The following is a 14438-nucleotide window of genomic DNA, read 5'->3' as shown; positions in this document are numbered from 1 at the left end:
TGAACCAGGCTCTAGCGTTACAGAAGTGAGTTAGACATTCCCAAAGACTCGTAGATCTGAGTGTGATGCTGGGACCACGACTCACCAGTCCCCATGCTGACTGCTTGCAGTGGTCAGCACTGGGCTACGTTCTCTTCAGAGACTAACCATTTATTTTATTTTTTGTAAAGATTTATTTATTTATACATACAAGAGCTGGGGTACAGGCCAGAGATGCCGGGGTGGGGAGGGGGTGAGAGGATTCACCAGAGACAGAGTGGGGAACAGAACAAACAGATTGACTGAAGTGCACTGCTGAGGGGAGCAGCAGATGAGGCAGGAGAGGTCTGCCTCGCCATGTGGGTTGCTCCCTGGCAGGCCGGGGATCGAACTCTTGCTGCAGAGGCTGCAGATTGCTTCAAAGTGCGGTGCTTAACCCCTTGCACCACCAGGGAGGCCCCAGACTAAGCCATTTAATTCTCATTCTCATTATATGGGTGAGGAAATTGAGGCACAGAGAGATTAAATGACTGACCCAAAGTCATGCAGCTTGTAAGTGCAGGCCTGGGATTGAAGCCCTGGCTGGAACTAGGGCCCACACACCAGCACTGCACACACAGCTTCCGGCCACAGTTAGGTGAGACTTGCTGAGTTGGGCCCAAGTCTGGCTTCCACCCTCTCCCACTTAATCACCAGGACAGTTTCATGAAGTCTCATTTTACAAATGAGTTCACAGAGGCTATGACAACCTGCAGATCGAGCAAATCTGGATGTGTCTCCAGAGCCTGTACCTAAATTACAGGTTCCTGCTAGTGGATTCTAATATTAGGATGAAAGTGCCCGTGTGGCCTGGCGCCTCCTATGCTGCCAGGGAGACAAGGCCCCCTGATTACCTGTGCGGAGGCGGCCCTCCTGCTCCCGTATCTTCAGATCATCGGCTCTGCAGGTGCCCCAGCTCCTGTGATACCGGCCTCCCAGTAAGGCGCAGGGTTCTAGAAGTCTCTGTGAACCCCTCAAGGCGTGCTTAGGGGAGAAAGTCACCCCGTGACAGGTGCTGGAACCCTAAAGGGCTGGGGAGAACTGTCATCCCACGAGGGGAGCAGCCGCCTTGGGGGGGGGGTCGCCCCAGGCCATCCCAGGGGCTCACAGCCGCTGTCACCCCCGCCCGACCCTTCCCTCCCGGGCGCCCCCGTGGACACCGCTGGAACCAGCTGTTTTGCCGAGAGCTCCTGTTTCCCGGTGAGAAATAAGGTCAGAAGAGAAACCGCGGAGCGGAGGGCGGGTGGAGGGGGTTCGTGAGCTGCACCGGGGGCAGCTCTTTGCAGTGGGGGCAGCTCTTTGCAGTGGCCGCTGCCTTTCTCTTGGCTGGTGGCGAGCGGGGCGCCCTCGGGGCGGGGCCTGTTGCCATAGAAACCCTCCAGGGCGTCGTGGGGAGCGGTGAATGTTCTCGGGGCTCCGCCTGGCCTGGGAAGCTGCGGCTGCTGCTTTACATTGGTCGCCTTAGACTAGATGCTGACGCGGGGGTGACCCGGGGGCACCCCTGGGCGCCGGGAGCCGTCACTGACTATAAACGCGCCCGCCGTGTGGGGCGCAGGCCCCGGGGTTGGGGGGGCCGCGAGAGCCGAGCTGGCCTGAGCAGCTGCGCGCGCACGTCGCCGCCGCCCCGCGGGGCTCGCCCAGGGCTGGGGTCAGCCGCCCGGAGGGTGCGGTGGGGAGCCCCAGACGACCCCAGCCTGGGAATCAGAAACCCACCCCCCACCCCCCACCCCCGCACCCCCGATTCATTAAACAGGCAAACCACTGGGACAAGCAGGAACTTGGCACCGCCTTGGATTTAATTATCAAAATGGAAAGTGTGACCAGGAAACTGCTGGAAAAGAAGCGTTGGCGGCTGACGTGGACCCCAGGGTTCACCCAGTGGGACCCGGAATCCAGAGTGAGGCTTGGAAGGTTTTCTTCCACGTTCTCGGAACTGATAGCGTCAGCTTGGAGTTATCCTGGCCCAGCCATGGCAGAAAAAGAAAAAAAAATAGAGTGTGGGTTTTTTTGTTTTGTTTTGCTTTCGCTTTTTCTGTGTGTTATAGTTAGAACAACACAAAGAATACCCAAGGGAGGGGTAGACCCGCTGGGTGCTGGGCCTGTGAGTGCCTTGGTACAGTGTGTTTTTGCTTGGGCCTTGGCTGTAAGGACATCTTCAGGGTGAGAAGGGGCTTCTGAAGGTTACTGGGAAGGAACAGGGACAAGGGTGGGCCAGCAACACAGCTGTGGTTGTGGGTTCAACTGCCAGACTCCAGAGACAGATTTGCTTTCATCTTATGATATGGTTAGTAAACATCAGCAAAGATGTGAAGCCAACACACAGCACCTTCAGCTCATGGCTAAGTCCAGCAGCTACCTTGTCACCCTCACCCACTTGGAGTATGTACCCGGTATTGAGAAGTACCAAGAAGTACCAAGGATGAGAGCCAAGGTGTGTGTGTGTAGGGGGGTGTTCCCCTTGACACAAACTTAGCCCCTTTCCCCACCTAACTTTTAATCATCCTGCTTAGGAAGCTCCCTCACAGCTCCACTAATGCACATGGAGAATAAGGCAGACACAACATTCTCCATTTATCTTAAGTCTATTGTCTTCACGGGAACAGTGCTTTGGAAAAATCAAGTCATCCTCAGGCAGGTCTGCATCAGCCCATGCCTGGTGTTAACCACTTCCCTACAGTAGGTGTGTGATGAATTGAGTCTCTCAAGAAGATATGTTGACTTCACAAACCCCAGTACTCATGGATGGAACTTAATTTGGAAATAGGGTCTTTGCAGATGTAATCAAATTAATATGAGGTCATACTCTATGAAACTGGAACCTAATCCCAAATAACAAGTTTCTTTATAAGAAGATAAAACAGGGCCTCCCCGGTGGCGCAGCGGTTGAGCGCTGGGTTGCGAAGCTGCGCGCGGCCTCTGCGGCGCCGGTTCGATCCCCGGCTGCTCCCCGCCCACCGGAGGAGGGTCCCACATGGCGCGCAGACCTCTCCTGCCGCCCGCTGCTCCCCTCAGCAGTGTACTTCGGTCCTTCTGCCTGCTCTGCTCCCCGCTCTGGCTCTGGTGAATTCTCTCGCCCTCCCGCGCTTCTGACTGTACCCAGTGCATGTATAAACAAAACAAACAAAGAAACCAGCAAACAAATAAATAAAGCATGCCTCTATAAAAAAAAAAAAAAAAAAAAAAAAAAAAAAAAGAAGATAAAACAGAGACCTGGAGGGGTGTGCTTCCCTGGTGGTGCAAGGGTTGGGACGCAACCTATGAAGCAACCCGCAGCCTCTGCAGCACAAGTTTGATTCCCGGCCAGCCAGGGAGCAACCCACATGGCACAGCAGACCTCTCCTGTCTCACCCACTGCTCCCCTCAGCAGTGTATTTCAGTCAGTCTGCCCCTTCTGTTCCCTACTCTGTCTCTGGTGAATCCTCTCACCCTCCACAACTCTGGCCTGTACCCCATCTCTTGTATGCATAAATAAATAAATCTTAAAAAAAAATATAACAGAGACATGGGAAGAGGAGGACCACGTGAAGACCCAGAGGCCCTCAGGGGAAGACAGTGACGTAAGGACAAAGGAAAGGATTACAGTGAAGCTCCTATAAGCCAAGGATGGCCGGGGGCAACCAGAAACCAGAGAGACAAAGAAGGCTCTTCCTCTAGAGTCTTTGGAGGAAGCTTCGCCATGCTGACACCTTGATTTTTGTATTTCCAGCCTCCAAAAGTGTGGAGAATAAATTTCGATTGTTACAGTACATCCCGTCTGGGATTCCCTGCAGCCCTAGGAAATGAATGCAGGAAGTAAAATTAACAAAAAACTTAGTTGTTCTACATCAATTTTAAGTCTCCTGACTTCAACATCTAGGTTTTTGAAAGAATACACAGATAAGATTGCTTAATCAGGGGCCCTGATTTTTATGAGAGCTTAGGAAAGACTGGACATAGGAAAATATATTTTTCATCTACAAAGATGAAATGTATTATTGCAGGCTAATTTTAGGCTCTTTCAAACATAATATTATGGAGGACTATCAAGTGTATGGTTTATTAGCATCTAGAAAAGAAGCACTCTGGCTTCCGTAAGAAGAAACAGACCAATCAGAATTCCTTTTGAAAGGGTTAGTGGACACAAATTTGAGTTATCTGTGCAGTGTGAGTCAATATGACAGAAGTGCCAAGAAAAGTAAAGGGAACTTGAAGTTGTCAGTAAAAGGTTTGGACCCACGTCCAGGACAGCCACGGTCTTACTCTCTTCTGTGCTGGCCAGAGCCTGCTTGCGTCATGTCTTCCGTATTGGGCAGCATATTGTAAGGATCACACAGGCAATCCCTCCCCGTGGCTGGTCCTGACCCGTAAGACCCAATCAACATGACAGTGAATTGGAGGCAGGAAAATCCATACCCAGAGGTGATTTTGAGAGGCTCTGTTCCTATCTCATTTACTGTACTATCATCAGTGCCTACTATACCACCGTTTTTTTTGTTTCTGTTTTTGTTTTTGTGAAATGTACATTAAATGATAATCCCAAGGCCAGACTAGTTGTATGTGAGTTTTTGGGTTACAACTGGGTCATCTGATTTCCTGGTTAATAATCCATTTCTACCCATATAACCCCACCAAGCTAAAGGTAACTTGGGCCTTCTCTCTTCTCAAGGACACTTAGATGAAAGATCCTTTCTGCTTCATCCACTATTATTTTCAGACTGTCCTGTTTGGACTAGGACCTCTCTGTAGCCACTGAAGAAGAGACACAACCCCAAACCTTGATGTGGAAATGGGGCACCCCAGAGCCACTGCCAATAGAGAGGAAAGAGACTCCTGGGATCCAGGTTACCCACATTGACAGCAGAGTGTCTGACTAGCTGGAAGGACCCTGGTTTGGAGGGTGCTGGCTTGTGAAATCCACCATAGCAGTAGCTCTCCCCTAGTTCGCTCATACTTGAATTGAAAGCTGGAAATAATTGTTCCTTACTATCCTCTTTCAGAAGATTGTTGGGCAATAATTTTCATAATTTTTTTTGGAAGCAAAGATAAAGGTAAATGATGATGCATTTCCCAGAGTGAATAGGCTCCTGATTTCAAGCTGCCCCTTCTCGGTGCTTGTATTTATCTCTCACTGAAACAAATGACCTCTCTAATCAGCAGGCTTTTTAAATTATGGACTATAAAGAATCAGCTATAAAGAATTGCCTTTCGTTCTTGGTCTGTGGTCCAACTATTTTCCAATTCTGAGATGAACATTTACCTTTACATCATGTTATGTCACTTGTTCATTTGTAGAAGCACGTTTGTCACTCTGCATCTACTTATTGGGCACCTACCATGTGACAGGTACTAGGGAGCTAGAGGTCAACAGATGGAAGTGCCAACAGTTTTAGCAGAGAATGCTGTGTCACTCACGAGAGTGACACCCTGTCCTGAATGGGGCGGGAGGCCTGGGCTGGAGGAGGCCTCTGAGCACCTTTCCTGAAGTGAGTGGCGGCTTCACTGAGTTCTGAAGGATCAAAAGGACTTCCCCTGGGAAAGGTGGGAGTAAATACCAGCATTCCTGGCAGAACCAGTGGCATATGAGTCTAGAAATGAGTATTTCTCAAAGGGGGTGCTGTTGGCAATTTGAGGGGACCAGTGGACCTGTATGAGACTGTCACATGTATGGGGGGATGTTTGGTACCCCTACCCCTGGGGCACCTCATGTCAGTGGTGCTTCCCCATGCCCCCATACACACGGTATGGTGTCTTAGTAACTAGATTATGACTGCAGAGGGCAGAGGTGGAGAAAAATAAGGAAGGCAGAGACCTGATCATAAATGGCCATGTACACCAACCTAAGGAACCTATTTTCTAGTAGAAATTTCTTTGACTATATAAAGAACTTGGGGTTGAGTCTAGTACATAAGACATATTCAGTAATGGGCCCTCCCTGATGGCGTAAGGGGTTTAGTCTCAGCACTATGAAGCTATCGCAAGCCACTGCAGCATGAGTTTGATCCCCGACCAAGGAGCTGACCCACCTGGCGCAGCAGACCTCTCCTGTCTCACCTACTGCTCCCCTCAGCAGTGTATTTCAGTGGATCCACCTGTTCTGTTCCCTACTCTGTCTCTGGTGAATCCTCTCACCCCCTCCCTGCACCTCTGGCCTATACCCCAGCTCTTATATGTATAAATAAATAAAATAAATCTTTAAAAAAAAAGACATGTTCAGTAAACTTTGGGTTCCCATCTCCTAGAATTGGGCCAAACCCAGTTTGGTTAGCCATGTCCCATTCTAATGCATAGGTCTTCTGCAGTGTACATCACAGTCCCGCTGGCTGAAGACAGTTAACTCTCTAATGTCTATTCACTGGGGGAAGCAGCAGGAGGGGGCGGTGCAGCAGCCTCATCCTCAGTGTTTCATCAGAAGCACATATGACCCTCATTTATTCTTCCTTCACCCCAGGCTGGAACTATGCCCAGCTGCTACTCTCAATCCTGTGCGCCATCTCGAACCTCTAAGTCTTTGCCTGAGCTGCATTCCAGTTCTGGAAGGTGCCCAAATCCTCCCTGCCCGCCATGTCCCCACTTTGGGCTCCTAAAGCATCCACTTCCTCATGCAAGTCAAAGCATTTACCACTTGTCTCACAATTGCCTGCTTACTCATCCACCTCACTAGGCTATGAGCTTCCTAAGGCTGAGAAACAGTTACATTCTTCTCTGTCTTCTCAGTGCTGCTCTGTCCCTGGCACACACTAGACACTCGGTAAGTGTTCCTGGGAATGCGTGATTGCGTGCACAAGTGAACCTTCTCTGACAGCAAGTTGAGCAACAGGACCGCAGTTCTCTCCCACTTCCAGTTGTGCACCCCAGAGCTTAGATTGAATAGGGAGGAGAAGTAGAGAGGGTATGCTTAGGGTGGAGGTCATGGTATTTTAGGAGGGGTCAACACCCCATGAATTCGGCTTCCAGAATGGCTCAGCAGCACTATGAGCAGTGAGGACTTTGGTCATAGCGAGTCAGGCAGCTTGTGATGGCCTGTCATAGGAGGGGCACATCATCACTGGAGGGGCTGGCCTGCCTTAGTTTCGGGAGTTGCTTCTAATTAAATCATAAAATTAAAAGAGATGATTATGTGCACAAAATATGAATGTCCACAGCACATGAATGTATTTTAGTAGCATTATCTTAATAGCTCCAAAGTAGAAACACCCTAAATGTCCTTCAGCTGACAAACAAATAACACTCTGTCCCTACAACAGAATATTGTTCGGTCATGAAAGGGAATGAAATGTGATGTGCTACAACAGAGACAAATCTTGAGAATATACTAAGTAAAAAAAGACAAACATCTAAGACCACCTATGACGTGATCCCAGCATGTGACACTTCAGAATAAGGACATTTAGTGTCAGAAAGTGATTGTTGAAGACCATGAGTTGATGGGTTGGTAGCAAAATGGTACAGGGTTTCTCTTGAGGTCATGATAATGTTCTAAATCAGCTGTGGTGGTGGTTGACCAGAACCTTGGCCATACTAAAAGCCATTGACTCATACATTTCTAGTGGGCGCATTGCGGTGTGTGAATTACTCTTAGTAAAGCTGTTAAATAAACTTCCAAAGTGGAGTGTACACCTGAGATTTTGAGAACTGCATACCACCTGGAATAATATGTCAAAATTGGCATATGTGTGTTTTCAGGATCTGTCCATTGCCCTGGGTTCACTATGACCTTCTCTCCCCTACCACCAAGAAAGTCACCCCTGAAAAGCTGAGCACCCCTTCAATGCTCAATGCAATGCCTGACTATCAGAAGGAATGTGATGAATATTAATGTAATCAAATATGCAAATTTATGATTTTATTATGAGTAAAAATTATTTGTGTTCACTCCTAAAGTAGTCACTAACCAAGAAATAAAAAACAGAAGGGCTCCCTACCTCCATTGCTGTAGAAAAGGGAATGATTGTGATTCCATTGTGATATGAAAGAATTTTTTTAATTCTAAAGCATTATTTTGACTATAAGGACCTAATCATTTTTTATATGGCCACGTGCTGATCATCTTTATGTTAGTAACACCTTTTTAAATAAGTTTAATGATTCAATAGGAATTATGGTTATGTATCTATGTAACGTCTTCAGGTTTCTCAACCTTTACCTGGAAACTTTTGCCTCAGAGAGAGGGATTCTGTTTATATATGATTTTTCTTTGAACCATCAAAGCCATAAAAAAGGCAGAGAAATGTCATTTGCATGATTTGACATGGAGGAACTCTATTTTATTTCCTGAGTAAATAGCAAGAGGGGAAGAGGTGATAAAGCCTTGTTGAACTGGGGCTATTCTGCATTGTGTTTCATTTATGTGTCTATTTCCCACTACTTGAAATGTCTACGGAAATAGATCACCTTTTTTTCCCGTGTGTGCTCACACACTCACCCAAAACACTCTTAAATTTTAACTTTTCATACTGAGATCCCATACACCTCGTTTTCTTTCTGGAGTCGAGGCTCCCTGCACCCCCATTTTGCTTATCAGCACACCCCTTTCTGGCCTGTACCACTTCAGGGAGCCTGCGCTGGCTGCGCGGGCGCGGGAGGCGCGCGGGTAGCCTCTCCGGGGGGCCTCCTGCGCGCACACTGAGCTGCTGGACCCCCGCTGCCCAGCACGAGAGCCTGCAAACAGCTGACTGCTGACTCAGAGGGGCAAGCGAGCCACCCACGAATCTCAGCGCTGCTCGCTGCTGCATCCCCATCCCACAATCCCTTGCTGGGTTTGCTGCAGTCTTTTCAACAGACGCTGAGTGGGAAAAAGATGTCCTGTAAGATAAAGATGGATTGGCTTGAACACCGAGAGGGGTCTCCCACTTGTTAATGACCCAGAAACATTCCTACCGACTTTCCTGCGCCTCCTCTCATTTTCCTCCATTTTGCTCTTTTTCTGCTCTGGGCATACACGGGCACATCCCTCCATAGAGCAGAAGAGATGCCGGGCGTGTGATGATGGCTGCACTGCATGGTAGGGAATTTTAACTAGTCTCTTTGCATGGTGCTTCCAAACTTGAGGTGTTAGCAGAAATGCGCTTTGTTCTTTTGGATTGCCGCGGAGCTGCAGCCACAGGCTTGGGAGGATTTGATTCTTTGCCTCGTTGATTAGTCTTTCTGCAGAAATGGGTAGGTCCGAAATATTTGAATTGCTTAGTATGATGCAGGTGGATGACCCGCTTCTGCTCTCGCTGTTCTGTTGTTTCGCTCTGTCTTGCTGTTTTCTTTCTGTTTTTCCTTCTTCTCGCTCGTGATGATGCTGCAGGCTTTGTAACTACAAGACCGGAGGAGAGCCACTCTGCTTAAACAAAGGCACCAAGTAACAAGAATAGGGGAAAGTCATGCCTGGGTTTCTTGTCAAGTGCCTAATGTGATCCTACTAGATCTGTAATTTTACTGTCTTTGTTTTAATGTGTATTTTGGCTCATTTTAAAGAGAAGTTTCCCCCTTGCAAGTAAAAGAATTTTTCTCTGTTGGGTCCAAAGGTGGGGATGAGATGTTTAATTTTCAGAATTCCTTCCTCAACACCCAGGGTAAAAGGGAAAGGGAAGTGTGACGCGACCCTCCCCCCACCATGTCCCCTGATAGAGAAGCCTGGGGTTGGGAGCCTCGGTTCCCAGTTACCATTGGAAACCCATTCATTCATAATGCATGACTGGACCCTCTGAGTTCTGAATGTCATTGATGATTATTAGCAAATATACAGGTGATTTGGGTTTATTGTAACGTTTTATTTCCCTGCCCTTTGAAAAGTAAAATATGAAATCCGGGTGGAGTTCAATGGTAGCATTACACAGGAAAAAAAAAAAAAAATCCTTGGGTTTGCTTCCTGAAACTGTGTATAATATTTTATCTGAGACCATTTTCCTCCAAGTATGCCCCACCCTATCATTCATTATTCCTTATTTTGGGTGGATAGAAGAACAGTGTTTTCTTTTTTAAAGCCTATTTATGAAAAATTAAATGGATTTCTAAACCAAATGAGAATGTGATATTTCCTGTCTTAAGAAAAGATGTTTCAACATCATAGCTTTAAGGAGCAGACTGAAATTCACAATGAGGCATTTAAAAATGATTAGTTCTTTGGTTTAGATCGTATTACAGCAGTTTGTTCTGCATGAATGAATAAATTGTTAGCACTTTTTCTATTTTTAAGGAGGGCTTTTTTTTTTTTTTTTTTTTTTTTTTTTTTTTGCCAGATTCTTAAATTGATTTCTTGAGTATTAGAATTCCATTCTGCATGGTGTGAAGCTATTTTCTGGTGCTTTGCACTGTTTTCAGGCAGATGTCTTAGCAGCAGCATTCCTAACCCACCCTGATGTTAACTAATCACGCCCCTCCAGAGCAAGTGAGCCAGCCAGCCAGCACACAATGAGAAGTTTCATGTCGATGGTTTGAGAAAACAGCTTTCTGTTGCACAGATGTGAGTCGTGGCCCCTCATAAACCTCTCAGTCTTGCCTTCCAATTTTCTCCTAGAAAGACACAATGATTTGCATGAGAAAGGTTAAACTAGGGCTGCATGTAACAAATGCTCCCTGGTAGAATGTGCTTTCTCCAAAATATGAATGCAGCATTTATAACCCTTACATTTTTAAAATGGAAACCAACATCTATACATATTTTTCACTATTATTATTATGATCCTCAAATGGCTTATTTTTTTTACTTTTATGATAAAATCTTAGTGGGTGTTAATGCTTGTAAAATGAAGTAAAAATACTCATTCTTTGTCTCACAAAGAAATGAAAATATTCTCCATTGGATACTGTTAGGCATTAATTGCTCCAAATGTATGACTTTATTGTACCTATCTTTATTAAGTAATTTTTTAAAATCCTAAATATGTAGCAATTTTTAAAAATTTAACTAAATTGAATGTTTAACACTCCCCTTTGTCTTTATTATCCCTGATTAAGACTTTCACTAAATATTTGTATTATTGAAATGTAGAGAAGAGAAATACTTTTAAACTTATTGTCTGCCAGGTTATTTACCTTTTTTTTTCTTTAAAATTGTCATGGAATTACTTTTAATTATGGCCAGATTATAATTGCACACATGTGTGTAAGGCTTTTTAAAAATCCTTGATGCCACCTATGCCCATTTATTATTTTTTTTTTTGTGGGACCCTCGTGGGTGGCTGGGGATCGAACTGGCGCTGCAGAAGCTGCGGGCAGCCTCGCAACCCAGCGTTCAACCGCTGCGCCACCAGGGGAGGCCTGCCCATTTATTATTTATGCAAGTTTTACTATCAGAGTAGAACTTGCTTTATGACAGGGTTGCCGTGGGGTTCTCTGAATATTATTATTGTGCATGTTGTCTGAATTTAACAGATCAGGTTTCCTCCTAAGATGTGGAGGTTTGAATTAGATACTGAGGGGGAAAATGAGCCTAGTGTAATTATTCAAATAGCATCTTTGAAGGAACATTAATTACTGCTCTCTACCCTCCTCTGCTACCTTCTGCCTTCAGGTTCTCAATAGCTGTCATTCCTCCATTAAGTATTTTTTATTATTCCACTAGAAACCTTATTAATTAAATATTTATTCTAATCAACAGAATTAAATAATGTGCTTCCTATACACCAGAGGCAAAATGGATTTACTGTTACCTAGGCCTGTCTCTTTTGGACTTCTGATGTAGAATTATTTCTCTTCCCCTTTCTTGCTACTATCAACCTCCCACTGAGCTTAGGGCCCCCGGCTACCCTCTGCCTTTCATGTGGCCCCAGAATATTTAGCTTCCATATGTGATCAGCCAGGACAGCAAGGGAGGAGACTTGGCAAGGTGATGGATGTGGGGAGTGGAGACCCCACTCGCTTTGACTGTCCAAGGGTACTGTGGATGAATGCCAATTAGTTTGTCCAGTTAACATGCCAACACAGAGACCCAGCCTTCTGGAACATAGGAACCCCAAAGCAGATCTTAAGAACTGACTGCACAAGGTGAAGACTTGTATGAAGAAGGCAATGAATGGCAAGTAGCCATACCTATGCTTAGGAAAGAGGTAGAGGAAATAGATCTAAATACCATAAAGACAATTGGCTTAAAATTCAACTACTATAGTAAAAACCAGCTATCTATGGAAGCTGCCATGTATCTGACCCTGGGGATCAAATGGAGAGTCCTTGGAAAACTTAGGTACATCCTAACCTGGAGGCTGAAGTTAAGTGGAGGACACCCTGAATGACGCCCAGCCCAAACACACACACACACACACACACACACACACACACACACATACATACACACAAACACAGACACACACACAGACACACACCCCCTACTACCAGGAAAGATATTGCATCTGGCCTTCTAATTTACAAAATGGCCCATTTGGGATAGAGACTTGATATAACTGGAAATAGGTCATCCTGTTTTTAATTTCATTAAAGATTGCCCTCTTTTCTTCCTTCCAGTTGTCCTCAGTAACAATGCAAAGTCAGTTGCAGGTGAATGATAATATGTGCCTACATTTTAGAATCCAAAGTACCTTGTTTCTTTACTCACAGCTTGAGGTACCATCTGTCCTGACAGCTAAAAGTTGACATGTTGTGCGTTATTATAGCTGATCCTAATGCTTCAAGATTTCCTTTCTACAGTTGTATCAGAAATTTTTTTAACTCTTTGGAAAGCTGACTTTAACACCAATATCATTGACTGAAGAATAATAAAAAATGTAACTACATTAATGAATAAATTCAACTGAGTGGCAACAGATAGAGTAATCTGGGAATACCAGAAAATTAATCTATAGAAATGTGATCTAGTGCCCTCAGAATGCTTTGTGATCAAACCTATTGCCTCCTATCCACAATCACATGTTGAAGTTTTATTTTCCCTCGGAATCTTGACCTGTTGCCCACCTGTGTGTCATGGTCCAGCCATTCTCGTTTTCAACTCCCTTCCCCTCCAGGGACTGCGTTCAGGGTCTGACTTCTCCGCCCTCCTTCCTGCTCGCTCTGGTGTCAGCAGTAAAGAATTGATAATCTACTGGTCTAAATGCTGTGATTTGGGGTGGAAACAATGCTCTCAACCTTAGAATTGCAGACACAGACATTTTCCTCTCCTATCAAGTTATTCTGTTCGACGTAGTTGTCATTTCCACCAACTTGCCAGAGATTTGAAAAAGTGAGCCAGTAAAAATACCAGCAGCGATGACATGAGGAAGCAGTGCTGGAATGGGAATTTTCTTGCCCAAGGATTTTGTGATGTTATTGTTGCTTTGCTTTTACCCACAACAAACTGTTCAATTGGCAAGTTCCCACTAGTAAGGAATTTATATGTCAACCTTCTTAGACTTTTTATTTCTGTATATATTCCAAGCATCCATAATGGTGCTCAATTTCTTTTCCTGCATTTGGGTGTTAAAATAGGTCACTAAATATTTACTCCCTGGGTGATGACTTATGTTGCTGAGCATTAGACTACCACATGGGGAGGCAGGGACTGTTTGATGGCAAGTGAGAACAGCCATCAGACTGTCACGTCATTCAACCCAGATCCCTCTTTTCTGCTACTGGGATATGCTATATAGTTCATTCAAAACAAATAATAATAATGTGTCCTACGATGTACCAGGCACAGTTTTAGGTGCTGGAACAACTGCAATGAGCAATCAGATAAAAACATCCTGTGAATCTTATATCCCAGTGGGGCAGGGCGGAGGGAGACACATTATGCAAAATGAATGCATCACCTACTGATTACAAAGTGCTGCAGGAGAACAGGTCACAAGTGCTAGGGGAGTGGGGGCACATTTCAATTTAAAATGGAATGGTCCAGGCAAGGGGTTAAAGTCTCAGTGCTGTCGAGCTTTTCACCTACTACTGTGAATGAAGCTACTGTGGCATGAAGTTCGATCCCCAGTCAGGGACCTAACCTACATGGCGCAGCAGACTTCTCCTGTCTTGCCCGCATGCTGCTCCCCTCAGCAGTGTATTATAGTATAGCTGCCTGTTCTGCTCCCCACTCTGTCTCTGGTGAATCCTCTCACCTCTGACCTATACTCCAGTTCTTGTATGCATAAATAAATATAAAAAATAAACCTTAGGGCCTCCCCGGTGGCACAGCGGTTGAGTGCTGTGTTGTGAAGCTGCCCACAGCCTCTACAGTGCTGGTTCGATCCCCAGCTGCTGGGCGAGAGTTCCACATGGCAGCCAGACCTCTCCTGCTGTGCCCACTGCTCCCCTCAGCAGTGTTCTTCGGTCCTTCTGCCTGCTCTGCTCTCCCCTCTGGCTCTGGTGAATTTGCTCACCCTCCCGCGCTTCTGACTGTACCCAGTGCTTGCATAAATAAATAAATCTTTTAAAATATATAAAATAAAATAAACCCTTTAAAAAAAAAACTGGAATGGTCAGAATGAGAAGGTGATGGTGAGCAAAGAGCTGGGGTGGCAGAGAGCCCCACCAGC

General features: G+C 45.7%; 1 protein-coding gene across 6 annotated transcripts in view; it reads left to right on the top strand.

The window, feature by feature from the left end:
- The window catches only part of TRIM2 (tripartite motif containing 2), a 123420-nt gene that overhangs the window by 63978 nt on the left and 45004 nt on the right, over positions 1–14438 (top strand). For 2 of the 6 annotated variants that reach the window (XM_037495593.2, XM_054689965.1), the window contains exon 1: positions 8691–8998. The exons of 3 other annotated variants lie outside the window; for them this stretch is intronic. In XM_037495593.2, the coding sequence (XP_037351490.1) occupies positions 8996–8998 (3 nt within the window). In that variant the 5' untranslated portion in view covers positions 8691–8995. Of the gene's footprint in view, positions 1–8690; positions 8999–9041; positions 9154–14438 lie in introns of those variants that run through there. One more of the 6 variants, XM_037495594.2, reaches the window with a different exon arrangement.

Source organism: Talpa occidentalis, unplaced genomic scaffold (genome assembly GCF_014898055.3).
Source record: "Talpa occidentalis isolate TD23 unplaced genomic scaffold, MPIMG_talOcc4v2.1 talOcc4.8, whole genome shotgun sequence".
NCBI classification, from domain to species: Eukaryota; Metazoa; Chordata; class Mammalia; order Eulipotyphla; family Talpidae; genus Talpa; species Talpa occidentalis.
Note: the sequence above shows the minus strand (reverse complement) of the source record. Positions and strands in the feature narration are given on the sequence as shown.